This window comes from Balaenoptera acutorostrata, chromosome 16, assembly GCF_949987535.1.
Source record: "Balaenoptera acutorostrata chromosome 16, mBalAcu1.1, whole genome shotgun sequence".
Taxonomy (NCBI): domain Eukaryota; kingdom Metazoa; phylum Chordata; class Mammalia; order Artiodactyla; family Balaenopteridae; genus Balaenoptera; species Balaenoptera acutorostrata.
Genome location: NC_080079.1, coordinates 29,391,373 through 29,413,564, shown reverse-complemented (window position 1 = coordinate 29,413,564; position 22,192 = coordinate 29,391,373). Strand labels below are relative to the sequence as shown.

The 22,192-nt window shown below is 40.1% G+C and overlaps 2 protein-coding genes across 2 annotated transcripts in view; one reads left to right on the top strand and one right to left on the bottom strand.

Annotated features, from left to right (window-relative positions):
• The window catches only part of ENTPD7 (ectonucleoside triphosphate diphosphohydrolase 7), a 79,802-nt gene extending 67,472 nt beyond the window's left edge, over nucleotides 1–12,330 (top strand). Inside the window, exon 14 of the transcript XR_451445.2 lies at nucleotides 11,394–12,330. The gene's annotated coding sequence lies outside the window, so the exon portion shown is untranslated. The remainder of the gene's footprint in view (nucleotides 1–11,393) is intronic.
• The window catches only part of LOC103021086 (cytochrome c oxidase assembly protein COX15 homolog), a 16,191-nt gene continuing 1,295 nt past the window's right edge, over nucleotides 7,297–22,192 (bottom strand). The window contains exons 2-9 of the mRNA XM_007187383.2: nucleotides 21,819–22,009; nucleotides 19,659–19,781; nucleotides 19,182–19,368; nucleotides 16,532–16,699; nucleotides 14,409–14,490; nucleotides 12,328–12,482; nucleotides 10,683–10,796; nucleotides 7,297–9,755 (exon numbers count right to left, since the gene is read on the bottom strand). Coding sequence (XP_007187445.1) covers nucleotides 9,624–9,755; nucleotides 10,683–10,796; nucleotides 12,328–12,482; nucleotides 14,409–14,490; nucleotides 16,532–16,699; nucleotides 19,182–19,368; nucleotides 19,659–19,781; nucleotides 21,819–22,009 — 1,152 coding nt within the window. The 3' untranslated portion in view covers nucleotides 7,297–9,623. The remainder of the gene's footprint in view (nucleotides 9,756–10,682; nucleotides 10,797–12,327; nucleotides 12,483–14,408; nucleotides 14,491–16,531; nucleotides 16,700–19,181; nucleotides 19,369–19,658; nucleotides 19,782–21,818; nucleotides 22,010–22,192) is intronic.

Sequence of the window (22,192 nt, the reverse complement as noted above, 5' to 3'; positions counted from 1 at the left end):
TCATTAATTAGCTCTGGTACCCCAGGCAAGTCACCTGCCCTCTCTGGTTCATTTCTCATCTATAAGACAAGATGGCTGGACAAGATGATCTGAGGCCAGTTCCAAAGGGAGAAAAACTGGCCTAAGGAACTAAAGGCAGAGAAGGTAGAGAAGTGATATAGTAGTTTCAGGAAGAGGATTGTGGCCTTTGGTTTAGAAGATCAGGCTGCCCAGAAGAACCAGTGGTCATTTCCTACTTTATCCATAGTCCCTGACATTAAGGTTGGTGGGAATGGACTTTCCAAAAGCAATCATGATACATCAATTTCAGAAAATGAGATTTTTTTTTTTTTTACGCTACTGACAATTCTTATTTATTGAAATCAGTGCTTAAGAAACTCTACCTGTGAACACTTTGAAATCCCAGTTCAAATCACATTAAAATATTCCATGATTCATACTTTCAACCAATTCAGATTGGTCTCTCTTTCCCAGTTTATCCCAACTGGTGAAGTTTTACAAAATAAACATCTTTAACTTCCTAGAGTTACATTTTTACTTGTTTGACTTATTTGCTGATTTTTATAATGTGCTTACATGATAAAAAATTCTATGAAAGTGCTAGGACTATTGGTTAGAGATTACTTTTTTTTTTGAATTTTATTTTATTTATTTTTTTATATAGCAGGTTCTTATTAGTTGTCCATTTTATACATATTAGTGTATACATGTCAATCCCAATCTCCCAGTTCATCCCACCACCACCACCACCCCCCCTCCACTTTCCCCCCTTGGCGTCCATACGTTTGTTCTCTGCATCTGTGTCTCAATTTCTGCCCTGCAAACCAGTTCATCTGTGCCATTTTTCTAGTTTCCACATATATGCGTTAATATACAATATTTGTTATTCTCTTTCTGACTTACTTCACTCTGTATGACAGTCTCTAGATCCATCCACGTCTCTACAAATGACCCAATTTTCTTCCTTTTTATGGCTGAGTAATATTCCATTGTATATATGTACCACATCTTCTTTATCCATTCATCTGTCGATGGGCATTTAGGTTGCTTCCATATCCTGGCTATTGTAAATAGTGCTGTGATGAACATTGGGGTGCATGTGTCTTTTTGAATTATGGATTTCTCTGGGTATATGCCCAGTAGTGGGATTGCTGGGTCATATGGTAATTCTATTTTTAATTTTTTAAGGAACTTCCATACTGTTCTCCATAGTGGCTGTATCAATTGACATTCCCACCAACAGTGCAAGAGGGTTCCCTTTTCTCCACACCCTCTCCAGCATTTGTTGTTTGTAGATTTTCTAATGATGCCCATTCTAAGTGGTGTGAGGTGATACCTCATTGTAGTTTTGATTTGCATTTCTCTAATAATTAGTGATGTTGAGCAGCTTTTCATGTGCTTCTTGGCCATCTGTATGTCTTCTTTGGAGAAATGTCTATTTAGGTCTTCTGCCCATTTTTGGGTTGGGTTGTTTGTTTTTTTACTATTGAGCTGCATGAGCTGTTTATATATTTTAGAGATTAATCCTTTGTCCGTTGATTCGTTTGCAAAAATATTTTCTCAAAAATAAGTATTTTCCCCAAAAAAATTTTTTCTCCCATTCTGAGGGTTGTCTTTTCATCTTGTTTGTAGTTTCCTTTGCTGTGCAAAAACTTTTAAGTTTCATTTGGTCCCATTTGTTTATTTTTGTTTTTATTTTCATTACTCTAGGAGGTGGGTCACAAATGATCTTGCTGTGATTTATGTCAAAGAGTGTTCTTCCTATGCTTTCCTCTGAGAGTTTTATAGTGTCCAGTCTTACATTTAGGTCTCTAATCCATTTTGAGTTTATTTTTGTGTCTGGTGTTGGGGAATGTTCTAATTTCATTCTTTTACATGTAGCTGTCCAGTTCTCCCAGCACCACTTATTGAAGAGACTGTCTTTTCTCCATTGTATATCCTTGCCACCTTTGTCATAGATTAGTTGACCATAGGTGCGTGGGTTTACCTCTGGGCTTTCTATCCTGTTCCATTGATCTATATTTCTGTTTTTGTGCCAGTACCATATTGTCTTGATTACTGTAGCTTTGTAGTATAGTCTGAAGTCCGGGAGCCTGATTCCTCCAGCTCCGTTTTTTTTCCCTCAAGACTGCTTTGGCTATTTGGGGTCTTTTGTGTCTCCATACAAATTTTAAGATTTTTTGTTCTAGTTCTGTAAAAAAGGCCATTGGTAATTTAATCGGGATTGCTCTGAATCTGTAGATTGCTTTGGGTAATATAGTCATTTTCCCAATATTGATTCTTCCAGTCCAAGAACATGGTATCCATCTGTTTTTATCATCTTTAATTTCTTTCATCAGTGTCTTATAGTTTTCTGCATACAGGTCTTTTGTCTCCCTAGGTAGGTTGATTCCTAGGTATTTTATTCTTTTTGTTGCAGTGGTAAATGGGAGTGTTTCCATAATTTCTCTTTTAGATTTTTCATCACTAGTGTATAGGGATGCAAAAGATTTCTGTGCATTAATTTTGTATCCTGCAACTTTACCAGATTCATTGATTAGCTCTAGTAGTTTCCTGGTGGCATCTTTAGGATTCTCTATGTATAGTATCATGTCATCTGCAAACAGTGACAGTTTTACTTCTTCTTTTCCAATTTGTATTCCTTTTATTTCTTTTTCTTCCCTGATTGCCGTGGCTAGGACTTCCAAAACTATGTTGAATACTAGTGGTGAGAGTGGACATCCTTGTCTTGTTCCTGATCTTAGAGGAAATGCTTTCAGTTTTTTACCATTGAGAATGATGTTTGCCGTGGGTTTGTCATATATGGCCTTTATTATGTTGAGGTAGTTTCCCTCTATGCCTACTTTCTGGAGAGTTTTTATCATAAATGGGTGTTGAATTTTGTCAAAACTTTTTCTGCATCTATTGAGATGATCATATGGTTTTTATTCTTCAATTTGTTAATATGGTGTATCACATTGATTGATTTCATATATTGAAGAATCCTTGCATCCCTGGGATAAATCCCACTTGATCATGGTGTATGATCCTTTTAATGTGTTGTTGGATTCTGTTTGCTAGTATTTTGTTAAGGATTTTTGCATCTATATTCATCAGTGATATTGGTCTGTAATTTTCTTTGTTTGTAGTATCTTTGTCTGGTTTTGGTATCAGGGTGGTGGTGGCCTCATAGAATGAGTTTGGGAGTGTTCCTTCCTCCACAATTTTTTGGAAGAGTTTGAGAAGGATGGGTGTTAGCTCTTCTCTAAATGTTTGATAGAATTCACCTGTGAAACCATCTGGTCCTGGACTTTTGTTTATTGGAAGATTTTTAATCACAGTTTCAATTTCATTACTTGTGATTGGTCTGTTCATATTTTCTATTTCTTCCTAGTTCAGTCTTGGAAGGTTATAGCTAAGAATTTGTCCCTTTCTTCCAGGTTGTCCATTTTATTGGCATAGAGTTGCTTGTAGTAGTCTCTTAGGATGCTTTGTATTTCTGCAGTGTCCGTTGTAACTTCTCCTTTTTCATTTCTAATTTTATTGATTTGAGTTCTCTCTTTTTCTTGATGAGTCTGGCTAAAGTTTTATGAATTTTGTTTTTCTTCTTAGAGAATCAGCTTTTAGTTTTATTGATCTTTGCTATTGTTTCCTTTGTTTCTATTTCATTTATTTCTGCTCTTATCTTGATGATTTCTTTCCTTCTACTAACTTGGGGTTTTGTTCTTCTTTCTCTAGTTCTTTTAGGTATAAGGTTAGATCGTTTATTTGAGATGTTTGTTGTTTCTTGAGGTAGGATTGTATTGCTATAAACTTCCCTCTTAGAACTGCTTTTGCTGCATCCATAGGTTTTGGATCATCGTGTTTTCATTGTCATTTGTTTCTAGGTATTTTTTGACTTCCTCTTTGATTTCTTCAGTGATCTTTTGGTTATTTAGTAACGTATTGTTTAGCCTCCATGTGTTTCTGGTTTTTACGCTTTTTTCCCTGTAATTGATTTCTAATCTCATAGTGTTGTGGTCAGAAAAGATGCTTGATATGATTTCAATTTTCTTAAATTTACTGAGGCTTGATTTGTGATGCAAGATGTGATCTATCCTGGAGAATGTTCTGTGCGCACTTGAGAAGAAAGTGTAATCTGCTGTTTTTGGATGGAATGTCCTATAAATATCAATTCAGTCTATCTGGTCTATTGTATCATTTAAAGCTTGTGTTTCCTTATTAATTTTCTGTCTGAATGATCTGTCCATTGGTGTGAGGTGTTAAAGTCCCCCACTATTATTTTGTTACTGTCGATTTCCTCTTTTATAGCTGTTAGCAGTTGCCTTATGTACTGAGGTGCTCCTATGTTGGGTGCATATATATTTATAATTGTTATATCTTCTTCTTGGATTGATCCCTTGATCATTATGTAGTGTCCTTCCTTGTCTCTTGTAACATTCTTTATTTTAAAGTCTATTTTATCTGATATGAGTATTGCTACTCCAGCTTTCTTTTGATTTCCATTTGCATGGAATGTCTTTTTCCATCCCCTCACTTTCAGTCTGTATGTGTCCCTAGGTCTGAAGTGGGTCTCTTGTAGACAGCATATATATGGGTCTTGTTTTTGTATCCATTCAGCAAGCCTGTGTCTTTTGGTTGGAGCATTTAATCCATTCACGTTTAAGGTAATTATCGATATGTATGTTCCTATTACCATTTTCTTAATTGTTTTGGGTTTGTTTTATAGGTCCTTTTCTCCTCTTGTGTTTCCCACTTAGAGAAGTTCCTTTAGCATTTGTTGTAGAGCTGGTTTGGTGGTGCTGAATTCTCTTAGCTTTTGCTTGTCTGTAAAGCTTTTGATTTCTCCATCGAATCTGAATGAGATCCTTGCTGGGTAGAGTAATCTTGGTTTAGGTTCTTCCCTTTCATCACTTTAAATATGTCATGCCACTCCCTTCTGGCTTGTAGAGTTTCTGCTGAGAAATCAGCTGTTTACCTTATGGGAGTTCCCTTGTATGTTATTTGTCGTTTTTCCCTTGCTGCTTTCAATAATTTTTCTTTGTCCTTAATTTTTGACAGTTTGATTACTATGTGTCTCAGCATGTTTCTCCTTGGTTTTATCCTGTATGGGACTCTCTGTGCTTCCTGGACTTGGGTGGCTATTTCCTTTCCCATGTTAGGGAAGTTTTCGACTGTAATCTCTTCAAATCTTTTCTTGGGTCCTTTCTCTCTCTCTTCTCCTTCTGGGACCCCTATAATGCGAATGTTGTTGCATTTAATATTGTCCCAGAGGTCTCTTAGGCTGTCTTCATTTCTTTTCATTCTTTTTTCTTTATTTTGTTCTGCAGCAGTGAATTCCACCATTCTGTCTTCCAGGTCACTTATCCGTTCTTCTGCCTCAGTTATTCTGCTATTGTTTCCTTCTAGTGTAGTTTTCATTTCAGTTACTGTATTGTTCATCTCTGTTTGTTTGTTCCTTAATTCTTCTAGGTCTTTGTTAAACATTTCTTGCATCTTCTCAATCTTTGCCTCCATTCCTTTTCCGAGGTCCTGGATCATCTTCACTATCATTATTCTGAATTCTTTTTCTGGAAGGTTGCCTATCTGCACTTCATTTAGTTGTTTTTCTGGGGTTTTATCTTCTTCCTTCATCTGGTACATAGCCCTCTGCCTTTTCATCTTGTCTGTCTTTCTGTGAATGTGGTTTTTGTTCCACAGGCTGCAGGATTGTAGTTCTTCTTGCTTCTGCTGTCTGCCCTCTGGTGGATGAGGCTATCTAAGAGGCTTGTACAAGTTTCCTGATGGGAGGGACTGGTGGTGGGTAGAACTGGCTGTTGCTCTGGTGGGCAGAGCTCAGTAAAACTTTAATCCGCTTGTCTGCTGATGGGTGCGGCTGGGTTCCCTCCTTGTTGGTTGTTTGGCCTAAGGTGACCCAACACTGGAGCCTACCCGGGCTCTTTGGTGGGGTTAATGGTGGACTCTGGGAGGACTCACACTGAGGAGTACTTCTCAGAACTTCTGCTGCCAGTGTCCTTGTCCTCATGGTGAGACACAGCCACCCCCCACCTCTGCAGGAGACCCTCCAACACTAGCAGGTAGGTCTGGTTTTGTCTCCTATGGGGTCACTGCTCCTTCCCCTGGGTCCCAATGCACACACTACTTTGTGTGTGCCCTCCAAGAGTGGAGTCTCTGTTTCCCCCAGTCCTGTTGAGGTCCTGTAATCAAATCCTGCTAGCCTTCAAAGTCTGATTCTCTAGGAATTCCTCCTCCTGTTGCCAGACCCCCAGGTTGGGAAGCCTGACGTGGGGCTCAGAACCTTCACTCCAGTGGGTGGACTTCTGTGGTATAAGTGTTCTCCAGTTTGTGAATCACCCAGCCAGCAGTTATGGAATTTGATTTTATTGTGATTGTGTCCCTCCTACCGTCTCACTGTAGCTTCTCCTTTGTCTTTGGGTATGGGGTATCTTTTTTGGTGAGTTCCAGTGTCTTCCTGTCGATGGTTGTTCAGCAGTTAGCTGTGGTTCTGGTGCTTTCGCAAGAGGGAGTGAGAGCACGTCTTTCTACTCCGCCATCTTAAACCAATCTCCAGAAAATGAGATTTTTAAAGCTGAGACTTTAGAGATTTCTGGTTAACCCCCATGATTTTACAGATGATGAAATTGACACCCAGAACAGTAGTAATACAATGAAATGATTATTGATGGAATCTTCTTGCAAGACTGTGTGTTTCAACACAATATATATAATACAGCTGACTGCAACTAACCAGGCACAATCTTTATAACTGCTTCTGATATTCCTTGGTGATTGCTCACATTTAGGAATAAAATATAAAAGAAATGCTTTGTTAGAAATAGTATCAGGTTTTCACTACATCCATTCTAGCTTCTTTATTTCTTTCAATAATTTAAAATTTTAGACATCTCTTTTTGAAACAGTTTGCTTAACTTTGTATAATTTTCTTAACCACAGCATCCAAGCAATTCATGTTATGGTTACAATCTAAATTATTTAAGATATAAATGTTTATTAGAGCTACCTCATTAAGGAACTTGGTTGTAATTACTGGGCAGTTCCTAGACTCCCTTACAGAAACAGAGTGCTGTTTCTTCTTGCTGTTTTTAAACTTTTCAAACGAATTCAGAACTAGCATCTAATTTCCCTTTTTGCTGTGGTATGTGATGAAACTTCAGTTGGAATTAAGAATTAAGGTAGAAGTGGCAGCAAATGTGTCTAGTGCTGGGAATAATGCAAACAAAAATAATTCAGATAATATCCATTCACCAGGAGCTCATAGATGGGCATAAGAGTTATATCACTCAATGCAACCAGATCTGTTTTTCCAAACTTACTCATCTTTAATAAAAGAAACAATGAAGTAAAACATCTGCAACTTAAACTTATTTCATTCAGTGCTACTTTTTTGGAGGGAACAGTAGCAGCATTAGCATGTGGTTCTTTGAGTTTATCAGGCTGCCCTCTGCAGACTCAGTTATTAACTAAGAACAACCTTAATTTGGGGATCAGGAGATGATGGTATGGCAACGTGCCCCCGTGACTGCAGCTCCCCTTCTTTAGAGAATTCTATCTAGAAGAGGTGATACCCCATTAGCACACTAACAGGATCAACAAAGCAGATTAAATGAGACAGGGTGGGGTGGAAATTTGGAGGGAATGGGAATAAACTGGTCAAAACTTTCTAAGGTAACTAGGCTACTAAGGCTTGGGCAGTGGCTCACAAAATTTGCACATCAGAATCACCTGGGGAACTCGCTTATTATTGCTTTCAGAGATTGTGATTTAATTGGTCTTGGCTGAGGCTGGGGATAGGATTCTGAAAGATTCTAACATGAGAGAAGTTGGGAACCAGCTCCAGGGAGCAGTATTTTTTAAGAAAGACAAACTAATTCTATTTTGCTAAGAACCATTTGAGAATGATACATTGTTGTTGGTCACACTGAAACCCAGAGAATATTGGAGTTGAAAGGGAACTGAGATCATTAGTCCAGCAATTGTACAGGGGCAAATCTTAGGTCATTTATGGCTCCCAGATCGGTTTAGCCTGCATAGTGTTCTAAAAGACTTGGGAGCATTCACATAAAAATCTGGATGTTTAGTTTCTTCGAAAAATCAGATCTGACAACTCTGGACCTGCGGAGCAGCAAGAGGCCAGCACTCAGCAGTAGTGTAGTCCCTTATTCAGGCACCTGCTCTCCAGTTTGCCATCGGCACCAGCCTGACCCTCGTGGGCATTTGATTTGGTCCAACTGACTCTTGCCTTCTACAAAACTAAAAACTAACTTTCTGCAACTTTTACCCACTGCTCCCAGCTCTGCAGCACAAAGGAAGCTCATTCCTTCTGCATGAAGGGGCTTCAACTTCTCAAGGGCAGCGTTCTTGTTTTCTCTCTGAACGTTCTCCTCCAGCTGAATACCCCTAGTTCCTTCAAGTATTCCCTGTGTGGAACACGTTCTGGACTCCTCACTATCCTGGTCCCTTTGTCTGGATGTATATCCTCCTTAAAAAGTGTGGTACCCAGAGTGAAATGCAGCATTTGCATTGAGGTCTTCTGACCATGGCTGTGACACTTCTATTGATAAAATCTGAAACACCACTAATTTTTATCAGTGTCATCACATGGCTGGTTCATGTCGAGCCTGTGGCCACCTGAAGCCCCTCCCCTAAGTCTTTTTTTATATGAAATGATAAGCCAGTTTTCTCTACCCCAAATTTATATAAGCTATTTATAATTTAAATGAAGAGGCTACATTTATGAGCTGTTTAATTTCATCTTGATGGCGCCACTCTGGAACTGTTTTGAGTTGTAATTGTCTTCTATTACATCAGCAATGTTGGGTTGCTCCACTCTCAAATCTTTCGGATGCCTTCATTCAAATTGCTGATTTAAAAAATAAAGTTGAATAAGAGCCCTGTGAAATATCAATAGAGGCCAAAGTCACACATTCATTAATCAACAATATGTTTAAATACCTGAATAGATGCCCATGTACTACACCATCAAGGCCATATTTTTCTTATCCATGAGGCTGTTGAGAAACACTTTCAGGAACTGATTTATACTGTATTCCATTCATCTCACCTAGTAATGTTAACAGCCCTATCTCAGGAGGAACTAGGTTAGTGCTTTCCCCAGTTTTGAAAATCAGAACACTAGAAGACAGCAGCTATTTCTTGCTGAAGGCTATCTGGCTACTTTAGGGTACGCCAATCTATCCCTTTGAATCTTTACGTGATGGAAGTGAAGTTGAGACCATAAAGAATTTCTACATAGGCAGAATCCAGGACTCAGGAGGTCAAGGAGACAGAAATTATGCATGTAGAACCAACAGCTTGTCAACATTTAAGAAACCTGAGACAGAGCCTGTTAAGACGCAAATGACAGACAATTCTTTCTCTACATTAAATCCGATTTTCAACACAAAAAGTAATGGACTTAAAAAGGAACCTTTAGCATAACCATACTTAATGACTTTCTTGATTCAGTGACCATCCCCAAAACAGGCAAACAATTTATATAACTTGACCAATTTGGAAACCACTTGGTATGCCAAGGTAATCCTCTCAGAAAAGCTCAAGTTCTTGTGTTCTCTGATAATCTCTCAAAAGCACAGTTTCAGTCCTAGGAAGCTGATCCTTGAGAATTATTTTGGGACTCTTCGGAGTTCATTCATGAGCCAAAGGGCAACACTGAGCACAGCCAGGGAGCCCGACTGGTGAGTGGCAGCCAAAGGAGTTGGGACGTACATCAGCAGAGTGCTAATGCCCAAGCCCACCTGTTACAAAGGAAAGAAAGCAGTAAGCCAAGTAGGAACCACATATTCAGAGCTGAAATGACTGGCGTGGATAACCAGATACACAAATCCTCCACATTCTCCCATCAGAACATTAAAAAATATATTGTTAAATTTCACGAGTAGACTTACAACAAAGGAAATTCAAACAAATTAGATAAACCTAAACTTCCCTTTAATTATCCTTCATCTAGCCCAGTTCTCCTCCCCAAAGGTAGCCACTGTTACCAGTTTCTACACACCTATACTACTGTATACATGTTTATAGAAAAACAGCTTGGTGCTTTTAAAAAAATATATTGTTCTGTCACTTGCTTTTTTTCACTTAATGTATGTCTTGAGATATTATTTTAAACTACAGTACAGTATTCCACAGTATGGATATACCATAGATGTTTATTTAGGCTGTTTCCAATTTTTCACTATCATAGTAATTCCACAATGAATTTCCTTGGACAGGGCAGGCATTAATAAGTTAATATGCTTGATGAAAGGATTAAACATTTAACACTTCAAAAGATATTGCCAAACGCCCACTAAAAAGAGCTGTACCAACTCATGCTCTCGTTAAGAATATACAGAGGTATCCATTTTCCTATACCCATGCCAATATCTGCTTACCTTTTTTTTTTTTCATTTTTTTCCAATCTGACAGGTACAAAATGGCACACATTGCTTTAATTTGTTCCTCTCTGATCACAGGTGAGGCTAAACAGCTTTTCAGATTTATTGGCCATTCATCATTCCTCTTGTGAGAATTGTGTATTAATATCCTTTACTTATTTTATTTTCTGGTTGTTAACCTTTTAGTCTACTATAAATATTGAAAATATTTTCTCCTAGCCTGTCACCTTTCTTTTTAAATTTTGTTTTGGGGACACCTTCAGAACAAAAAGAAATGGTTTATACCTGTGTGTATGCCAAAGCTAGCAGAGTCACTGCTGCTATCTTGGTCCTTCGAGGAAGGGGAATTCTCCGGGAGAGGAAGTAGAGTGCTGTAATGGCAGCAACTGAAGTGATTCCCTGCAGGGAGGAAAGAGTCTCATCGAGTGCCAGGAAGAAATGTCCCACCCTCCTGGTTTCTGCTCACCTTACAGGGAACTCCTCCAGATCCACTGAATAACCACTAAGCACTTTCCCCTCCCAGGCAGAGAACCACCTGATTACTCCTCCTCAGCTTCTTCCATGCTCCTCTTCTGTTTGCCACTTCAATGCCAACCAGGCATGGCTCCACCTAAAGTTTCTGCACGTACCACTTTATACACACTTACTCTCAGCAGTCTTATCCACCTTCCAATGTGGGTGTCCCCCAGGTGTGGCCCTCAGTTTTTAAATTATTCTTTTCATCCTTATCCCTAATTTTATCTCTACTCCAATCCTGTATTTTTAAAACAGGGCTAACACCAGCACATGAGGGTTATTGTTTCCCTGGGCTGTGACTAGAGGAGGTGGTGGTGCTGCCAGCTAGGGCTGAAAATGATCTGAAGTCTCCTTTTCATTTCCACCTCTTCAGAAAGAGAGTCTGCAGCTGGCAGGAGGGTTTCCATCCCCCCTCCATGATGTCAAGCAGAATGTTTTTCTATCATTTTCTATATCAATTTCATTTCTTTTCCTTTTCAGAGCTGTCCACGATGACAATTTCAACCAGACTTGACTTATCCCAAAATGCTGTGTGGCAGTGGGGACTGAGCCCACACAAGGTAACTTGCCCAAGCCCCAGCATTCCATCTGGATATGAGGCCCCTGGGCCTCTCTCTGGGTGCACTACTACCATCTCACATTCAACGTACCTCAGTCTGATGACATCCTCTGTCTCTAGCCCAACACTCATTCCAATAGTCCCATTTCTGCTGGTGTGTTTTAAACATGCCACAGAAGAAACTCTGGGATCTCCTTTGATCCTTCTTTACCTTTGTTCCTGCAGCCAGTCTTCTATTCCCTACAACCTCTCAGATTCACCATTCTTCTCAAGTCCCAGTCCCACCATTAAGCCCTGAACCCCATCACTCTCACGGCATTACTACAATAGCACTACTGCTTCTCCCGGGTCTCCTTGCTGCTGATCTTTCCCTGCTCCAATTTATCGTGCCCAGGCCACCAAGCTGATCTTATAGCAGGCCCTTAATAAATATTAGCTTAAATAAAATGAGTATTTATGATGCTCTTAGCTCCTTGGGGTCTTGGTTCAGCCCTGACAGCTGTGTGTTCAGCAACCACTGTCTTTGTACTCTTCTCTACTCAGCCTCATTTTTGCTAAAATGACTCTCCTATGCATGTGCAGGATTGAGGGGAGTTATCATTTGCCAGATGATAAAAGGCATATTTGAACTTTTAGAAGGTGGCAGTATCCTGAAAGTCATAATTTGGCTAGAGGGGTGTGGGTAATTAAGACAAAAACGTCACATCAGAAAACTGGTACTAAATTTCTTCTAAAAAGAAAAGGAAATCTAATTCCCACTCTACCATCTCAGTGTTGCCATCAGTGCTTCAGACACCGCAGAGCCTGTAAGAGGCTCCCCGTGCTTAGTAGCCAGTAACCACCAGCCAGACTTACCAGAATCCGGTGATCAAACTGCACCGTGGTGGGATTCTCGAAAACATTCCTCAGGAGAGGGGAGAAGGTAAAGAGATCCTCTGGGATCCAAGATTCTCCCATCTTGGGGAAGGAGTTGTAAACAAGCCCAGCATCCAGCCCTGCCACAAAAGCCCCTGTATTCCAAGGTAAAAAGTATTTATTAAAATGAAAGAAAGAAGAGATCAAATACTAGTTCTGACATAGAATAGGTTTATTATCCCAGAGTTAGACAAAAGGAATAGTCAGAGAATAGAAAGATCAATAGCACAGGTTCTCAAACAGGGAATATATATCACAATCACCATGGAAACTTTAAAAAAAACAAAAAAACCCAGCATCCTTACCTATTCCCACCCCAAGATTCTGGCACGCCTCCCCTAGAGGGGTGGCCTAGAAGCTCTAGAGGAGGCATATTAGTTTAGAAAAGTTCCCTTAGTGATTGTGATGTCCTGCTTACCTACCCAACTGAGAACTACTCATCTATTCTGGAACTAGTTAATTTACTCTTCACTTCCTCAAGTCTCCACTCAAATGTCACCTTATCAAAGAGATCTCCCCAGTTATCCTATACCGCATAAGATAGCACTCCCCCACCCCACCTCTATCCCCTTATCTTGCTTTATTTTTCTTCGAAGCACCAAACATTATCTGACATGTTATGTTTTGTTGTTTATTATCTGTCTTCCTCAAGTGCTCAAAAAAATCTTATAAACTAAATCCTGGGTAAACACACAAAGAAGGTATCCATGAATTTAATGGATGACTGATCCATTATTTATGATCAAAGATTCAGGTATGTTAAATCACATTTCCTTATTTTTATAAATGGCATTTAAAAGTCAAAATTCATGTTCTTCCACCAAAAAAAGGGGAGGAGGTTTGGGTGGATCACTGGTTTGATGGTTTTATTTAGAGCTGTGCTGTCCAATCAAACTTTCTAAGATGATGGAAATGTTCTATATCTGTCATCCATCCAATACAATGGCTGCTAGCCACCCACATGTGGCTACTGAGCACTTGAAATGTGGCTAATGTGAATGAGAAACTAAACTTTAAATTTTATTTACTTTTAAGTAACTTAAGTTTAAATAGTCACATGAGGCTACTGATAATTGTACAGGGCAGTTCCAGAGTAAGAGAGGTAGAGGTGTGATTTAAAGAATGATAAAGATCTGTGTTAGTCTCTTTGCCCCAGTAAACTCCCCACCTAAGGCCATCTTTGAGGACAGGCTTTTGTCTGACCCATCTTGGTGTAGTGTAATAATAACAATAATGTCGGGATTTCCCTGGTGGCGCAGTGGTTAAGAATCCGCCTGCCAATGCAGGGGACATGGGTTCAATCCCTGCTCCAGGAAGATCCCACACGCTGCTGAGCAACTAAGCCCATGAGCCACAACTACTGAAGCCCACGCGCCCTACAGCCTGCGCACCGCAACTACTGAAGCCCGCGTGCTCTAGGGCCCACGTGCTGCAACTACTGAAGCCCGCATACCTAGAGCCTATGCTCTGCAGCAAGAGAAGCCACTGCAATAAGAAGCCCACGCATCACAACGAAGAGTAGCCCCTGCTCGCCCCAACTAGAGAAAGCCCACCTACAGCAACAGAGATCCAACGCAGCCAAAAATAATAATAATAATAACAATAATGTTTATATAATAACAACAGCTAACACTTACATAGCCTTTGCTACATGTGAGGTGCTAAGCACTTCACATATATTACTCAAACTATTATCATCTTCCCCATTTTATAGATGAGGTCATGAGGCCCAGAGAGGTTACATAGCTTGTCCAAGGTCACGTAGTTCACAAGTGGTAAAGCCAGGATTTGAACCTAGACAGTCTGGATCCAGGTAGATACTCAATATTTTTGTTCAACTAACTGGAAAGCAGGATTTGGGGAAGGGAGAAAGGAATAAAAAAAAAGAGGATGAAGATGGTGGTATATGACAGAGGCAGGTATGAAAAGGAAATATAAAGATACAGGAGGAAAGCATTAGGCAAGAAATCCCACCTGAATGTGGAATGAAGCTAGGCCATCTTTGATAAGAGGAGTCCTACCTGAGAGAGCCGTAAGGAACACCAGGCCTGCAGTTCCATGAGCAAATCGTCTCAACCTCAGGAGTTGACGCGTTTCAGGCAACTAAATAAGAAAAGAAAATTGCACAGATAAACTGACTGCAGGAACTATGAAAGGCAGTAAAGATCTCCAAGGCCAAACCCCAGAGACAATCTGAGGTCAGATCTTCTCTGACCCCTAGACTAGGTTAAGTACTCCCAGCAGATATTCTATTTTATTCTATCTAAACTTTATTAAATTTATACATTTACTATTTGTCTTCCCTGCTATCTTGTAAGTTTTGTGAAGGCAGGAACTGCCATCTGACTTGCTTATTATAGTAATCCTAGCCCAGTAGTTGGCATATAGGTATTCAATATATATCTGTTCAGTAACTGAATGATTTGCATTGTTCACGGGAAAATACTTCACCACGGTTAAAGTGATGTGACTTAAGGTACAGAACTGGATTTTCATACTGTGTGTAATAATTCATGTTTAGCAAATATAATCAGAATCAAAACTGCATAAAATGCCTAGAGTAGAGATTCTTGCATTTAGTGTTTTGGGTAAAGCCAAAATTTGTTTTTATTTTTACTGTAGCCAACTTGTGACAATAATCAGTGAATCAACAAATATTTAGTAGGAACTTTATACACAGATAACCAGAAAGATACAAAGGAAAGTCAGAGTGCTGCCCTCAAATGATTTACAATCTAGTACGTGAAGAGTTAGGCATCATTACTAAGATTTTGTAGGACAGTATATCAGCACTGTCCATTGGAATTTTCTGTGATGATGGAAATGTTCTATTATCTGTGCTGTCCAATATGTGGCTAATGAGGATCTAAAATGAGGCTAGAGCAACTGAAAATTTTTTAAAAAGTTAATTTTATTTAAAGTTTAAGTCGATAACAAGTTGGTTTATATAAAGTTAATTTTATTTAATTTTAATTAGAATTTAAATAGCCACATGTGGCTAGTAGCTACTGTGCTGGACAGCACAGTTCTATGTGGTTGACTAGCATCTCAAATCCTTTCTGTAATTAGTGCAGAATATAAATAAACAAAAAGAGAAAAACAATAATTAAAAAGTCATTGGTAACCTTTAAGAGTACTACTCGGTAGAGTATTTAGGAGAGTGTGGGCATGTGTGTAAGTGTGGAGGTGAATGTGTGGCTGGGTATATATAGGGGTGGGTGGGGAAGCCAGATGACAAGAATTGGTAAACAAGAATGGGTTGTCAGGATGTACAGCTACAGATGTAGTCAATTCATTTTAGAAGTCTGGCTTTGAAAGTAAGAACAGGAACTACTCAGGTGTGGATTATCTACTATACCAATGTTTCAACCCCACCTGGCTTCCCTGTGGGATGACTGCCAAGTCAACATCTCCCGTCCTTATTAGGATCCAGACCACTGGCTCCAAGTACCTACTGGATGATTCTATTTAAAAGTCCTACTATCATCCTAAACTTCACTCCATGAACAGGTTATCCAGGCCAACCATGACTTTAATACCTAAAATAATACTCATTTAAAAAATACCTAGTGTTTTCCTTTAATCAGCATACAGAGAAAATACTTTTAAGCAAGATCACTACGGTTTACTATTTTGTTAGATTTGCTGAATGGTAGGGTCCCCACATAAAGAACAAACAACTCAACGTCGCTCTTGTACACCACTAAAGGTCCACAAATAGCTCTCGTTCTGGTCTTCCTCACCTCTCCATCCATCATCCCTCTGGGAGTCAGAAGTAAAGTGGTTGGGGTATCTCTTGTTGTTGGTACTCTTTCCTTCTTTTTCTAAAATTCATCTTTTCATCTTTCTTAATAGGCAATGCTGACAAAATATTTGGCACCTATACTAATTCTCCTTTGAATAAGCTGCTCCAGCCCAAAAGAATAATTGCAGTTTTTACTTTGCCGTCCCAAAGCTATCCAGAGTCCCAAAGTTCAATGTTTCTCTAAACTTTGGTTATATCTAGCTTCTGGTAAAACTGATAGGTGTTACTAAGGGAATGCATGCATTTTGACAAATAACTTCCCATTAGTACCAGAATTTCCATTTCTCTGACCCTGTCAGCATCTGTACAGATGTGGTAAACAATACAGACTGACTTCACCTTGTGCTGAGGTAGCAGCAGTGAGAGCGAGGTCCACAAGCTGGCACAATAAAGCACAAGGGCCGATCCCAGGTGGGCGGCAAGGCGGTACTGACTGACCCGAGGGATGTCATGGGAATCTGGTTTCTCTTCTAAGCCACTTTTCACCATATACCATCCCAACAGGCCCTGCAACCAAAAAGAGAAGAGGCAAACAAAACAAGGTTGAAGCTGTTTATTCAACTTTACTCTCTGAGAAAGTGAGTACTCCTACCTAACTCCTCCTTTCTATACCTTCCCATATCCCCAGTATCCCAGGAATCGAGACCTACCCAATTTCCACATACAGCACCAAAAATACTTCACCACTGTTTAGAATAACATTTTATTGAAGTAGAAGCCAAATATAGAGAAGTACACAAAAGTGTATTTGGGCAAAAGCTTACAAATACTTGGCATAATTTAACATTATGTAAACCAGTGAAATATGAAAGTAAAAAGACAGCTGATTTTACAAAAACTAGATGCTTTGGAGAAACCTCACAAAGATAACTGCTTAAAAACAATTACTGTTGGGCTTCCCTGGTGGCGTAGTGGTTGGGAGTCTGCCTGCCAATGCAGGGGACGCGGGTTCGAGCCCTGGTCTGGGAGGATCCCACATGCCGCGGAGCAACTAGGCCCGTGAGCCACAATTACTGAGCCTGCGCGTCTGGAGCCTGTGCTCTGCAACAAGAGAGGCTGCGATAGTGAGAGGCCTGCGCACCGCGATGAAGAGTGGCCCCCGCTCGCCGCAACTAGAGAAAGCCCTTGCACAGAAACGAAGACCCAACACAGCCAAAAATAAATAAATAAATAAATATTAAAAAAAAAAAAAACATTTATTTAAAAAAAAAAAAAACAATTACTGTCATGTTAGGTGGAAAAAGACAATTATAAAGGTTTGGGGGGAAGTCATAAAAATCTATAAGGCTGGGCTTCCCTGGTGGCGCAGTGGTTGAGAATCCACCTGCTAATGCAGGGGACATGGGTTCAAGCCCTGGTCTGGAAGGATCCCACATGCCTCGGAGCAACTGGGCCCGTGAGCCACAACTACTGAGCCTGCGCATCTGGAGCCTGTGCTCCGCAATGAGAGGCTGCGACAGTGAGAGGCCCGCGCACCGCGATGAAGAGTGGCCCCCGCTCGCCGCAACTGGAGAAAGCCCTCGCACAGAAACGAAGACCCAACACAGCCATAAATAAATAAATAAATTTATTAAAAAAAATCTATAAGGTTTTTCAGGCAAATTGGTTTGCAAGTGTCTAAATTTCTACCCCTCTTTTAAAAAAATGGTAATGAAAGTACATGTTTAAGTTGAAAAGTTTAAGGTATGTATTATTATTCTATGATTCCCTGTTTTAACTGACTTTTTCAAGTAACCAAACAACTGTCAGTTCTAGTCATATCAGATAAGGTACCCTTTCACCCCGACCCTCCCCAGCCAATAGAATCATGTTAAAGAGGTGGGAGAATCCCACCTTTTCTAAATATATACTCCTCAGGAAGTCTTTTTGGGTATTTCTTTCCCCCTTCACGACTACCCTAGATGTTCTAATTATCGTGATTTCATCTGCACAGGACACTGGAAGATGAGAGAGTATACAGTGTGATTTGCCAGCCCTCACTTTCCTCCTCCCATAATCCTATCTTGCCATCTTCAAATTTTTGCCTCCCTGGAAGTCTATCTTAAGTGGGTTTTATTTTTCTTTTTAATTCTGAAACAAACTTTCACTTTGTTTCACCAATCCTCCCTTGTTTCTATTAGATTTTTATTAATGTCTAACTCTTTATTATCTTTTTCTATCACCTCTATTTTGTCTCTTCCATCTCCCTCCTTAATCCCTTTTCATTGGCTCGTATTCTTACCACTTTGAGTTAAATCAACCAATTAGCTTCCTCCTGATCAAATTTTGGTATTTCTTTGATGCTCTGAGACTCTCCCTTAGGGCCTGTATACCTTGACCCAAATACTCACATGTGTCTTCTCTAACACTCCTTTCCTTGGCTCTCAGGCTTCCCTAACCCCTTAACTGTGGGAGTCATTCAAAGCTCTTTTCCTTAAGAAAAGAGAGAAGTTCAACTTATATAATTTTAATCACCATTTATACTTTCAGCTCTCAGCTACATCTGTATTCTAAGATTCTTCATCCCACAGAATGTTTCTCGCTTCTGGAAGTTCCCTATTTGCTTCTATAGCCATTCTAGCATAGGGATCCCACTTCCCCATAGAGCAGGCAAGTTAGAAAAAGGGAGGATACAAGAACCCAGGAAGAGAGCCATGATGGAAAAGAAACTCTTATTCTTGTGACATAAAAACATATTTACTGAGTGCTTACTGATTCCAGGCACTACTCTAAGTACTTTATATGCATGATCTCACTGAATATTCACAGAACCTAAGCGGTAGGTTCTATTCTTATCCCCATTTACAGGTAAGAAAAGCACAGCCTACAGAGGTCAGACAACATGCCCTACTAAGTGACAGAGCTGGGCCTTGAAACCAGGCCTGTGACATTAAAATCCATGCTCTTACCCACTTTGTTACACTGTTTCAAAGATTACTTCACTAAAAACAATGCCAACTTGGAGGCTCCTGAGAAAATCTCTGGTTTCCCAAACTTGAGTAAATCTCACCTGGAAGCAAACTAAACCACAGAGGGCAAGAACACGTCCTTTCAGGCCATGGGTGAGCCAGCCCTTTCTCCAAAAGTAGACAGCAGGCAGGATGTATGCGAGGCCTACAAGGCGACCCCACATTCGGTGTGAGTACTCCATGTACCAGATGAACTTGAATTCTGCCAACGTCATATCATGATTCAAGCTGGGTGAAAAGGGACATCAAAAATAAGAAAGAGAAAAAAGTTCATCTAATTTTTATTTCCTGATAGAATGCAGGAACATTCTCGGTTTTAAAGCTTGACTGGTCTGCCCTCTTCCTCATCGGCCACCTCAGAATCACGTTGGAATTGGAGGTTTAGAGTAGGGAGCTCCCTAAATATAACTGAACCAAATATCGAAAAATAATGGAACCTAAACATTCTGAAATGTTTAAATAAGCAAAAGATTGCGTGGGCCTACTGGGAAGTTTACCTGATTTTCTATAATACTTACATTTTAAATTCTGGAAACTGCTGATATTTTTGGAATTCTGCTTCCCATTCTTCTTGGCTTGTAGGTGGCTTCATCCCCTTTATTAAATGCCAATCTACCATTGAGAGGCCAGACTCTGTCAACCTTAAGATAGGAAAGAAATTTGAGTGTATTAAATTTGAGTGTGTATACGTGTGTGCGCCACACTGGATTATTCATAAATGGTTTACAGCAGCAAGTGGATCTGAACTTGACCCCTATAAAGGTAAATACATCGTTTCATCGTTTCCTCTTTTGACAACTTGCTCTCTTCTTACTGCTTAGAATTTTGTCAGAAGCAGCTGCTATCAGGTACAAATTTCTTTACTCCTTGTTCTATTTCATTAAACTCTCCTTACTTCTTTCACTAGCATTCATTGACAGATAAAACCAACCCTTAGACGAAAGAAATGTGTCCTAAATGCATAACCAATATTATTTTTTAAATTAATTAATTAATTAATTTTTTGGCTGCGTTGGGTCTTCGTTGCTGCACATGGACTTCCTCTAGTTGCAGCGAGCGGGGGCTACTCTTGGTTGCAGTGCACGGGCTTCTCATTGCGGTGGCTTCTCGTTGCGGAGCACGGGCTCTAGGCGCGCGAGCTTAGTAGTTGTGGCATGCGGGCTCAGTAGTCGTGGCTTGCGGGCTCTAGAGTGCAGCCTCAGTAGTTGTGGCGCACGGGCTTAGTTGCTCCGCGGCATGTGGGATCTTCCCGGACCAGGGCTCAAACCCATGCCCCCTGCATTGGCAGGCAAATTCTTAATCACTGCACCACCAGGGAAGCCCCAACCAATATCATTTACACAGGAAGAGACTGCTACAGATATAAATCGGTTTAGGTTATTGAGTGAATTTAAAGACAATACAACTCAAATTTGTTGCAGTTTCCCATAACAGCCTATATAACACATAGGTATTTTGAAATAAGGGCACAGGGAATGTAGAGAGAATTTGAGGAGCACATACTTTATTAACACTATAAAGTATTTTCACCAAAAGGGGTCAGGGCTCCAAAAGTAAAAAAACTGATTTCTGGTCTGAGGCAGGAAATGTACAAGACAAGCCTGGAACATCTTATCCAGAAAGCAAGGAATCAAAGGTTACTAGGGTCCTGTCAAAAAGACTCTGGAGCCAGTCTGAAGAGGTTCCAACTGACTAAAGATGGGACAATTTGGGCAAATCTCAGTACAATGGATTGAAACATATCAAATATATTTAAAACTAGGAGCTCCTAATACTTAAAAACTCACTTTATTGGTCACCTTTGGAGAGTGCTTGGGAACCAATTTCTTATTTTGAAAATTGGTAAATAAAAGGAAAGGAATCAAGTGTTTATCTTGCCTTTCCTAACACATTGTACCTTAGGATAACCAAATTGCTGATGAGAGAAAGTTTCTCTTTATAGTTGAGCTAATAAAATACCTATTACAATTTTGCATCTCTAGTGAAATAATGGATTTAGGCAATGATCATCAATGGCTGTTGACATCTCTAATAGACACCAGATATTTATGAATGTTCTAATCACCTATGAAGTATTTTGCCCCTTGCCCCCCAACCTGAATCTGATCAAGCAACAAGTGGTTTACAGGAAATACAGGGGACAATGGAACATGTTAAACAATGTAAGTATGCAATCAGCAAAATCTAGACTGTGAGAAACTCCAAAAGGACAAATGACTTGGGTTTCTTCAACAACAAAAAAACTGCAAAGCGGGTGGGAGAGGTGGAGGGAGTAGAATCCAAATCTATAAAATCTCTTTATAGATTTAAAGAGACCTAAGACGCATGCATAGGAACCAGCTGAGAGGTATGGAACTTATCTGCACTTAATTCAAACAAACTGTACAAAAATTTTTGTGACAAATTTGAACTCTGATTGTAGGGGGAAATATACACAAACAATGCACAGCTAACACGTAAGACGTGAACCAGTCTTTATGAAGGGCTTCTACTAGTAAAACCCTAAACTGTTGTAGGGCTGGGCAAGCCATCAGACCTGTTCCCTCTGTAGGCCTCAGTTTCTGCATATGTAAAATGAGGGAGCTAGATTAAATGATTTCTAAGGTCCCTTCCCCCTCCGTCATCCTGCACTTTAATGATGACTCAAATAGCTGACTCACTATGAACAAACTACTCACCTAGTTACTCCACCAAGAATAACTGCTCCAGCCACTGTTCCGCTGCAGACCAGGAGCCATCGGCCCACCACCCGCTCAGCAGCCTTTGAAGGATGGGACACTGTACCCCTTCCAGGTTGCAAAGCTACTTCAGAGATGGTGCTGTATTGCCCTGGCCTCAAGGGGCGCCTGATCCCACAGCTGCAACCACACTAAGGATCAAGACAGACAAATTACAACGGGAGAAAGAGGGAAAGGCTTCACTCCACTGCTACTCACACTCAATCTCTGTCTGGTGTGGAGTACCCTGAATGGCCCCATTTCCACTGCCACTGCCCTGGTAAATCATCATCTCTTATCTGGACTACATCCACCCCCAACTGCCTCCAATCCAT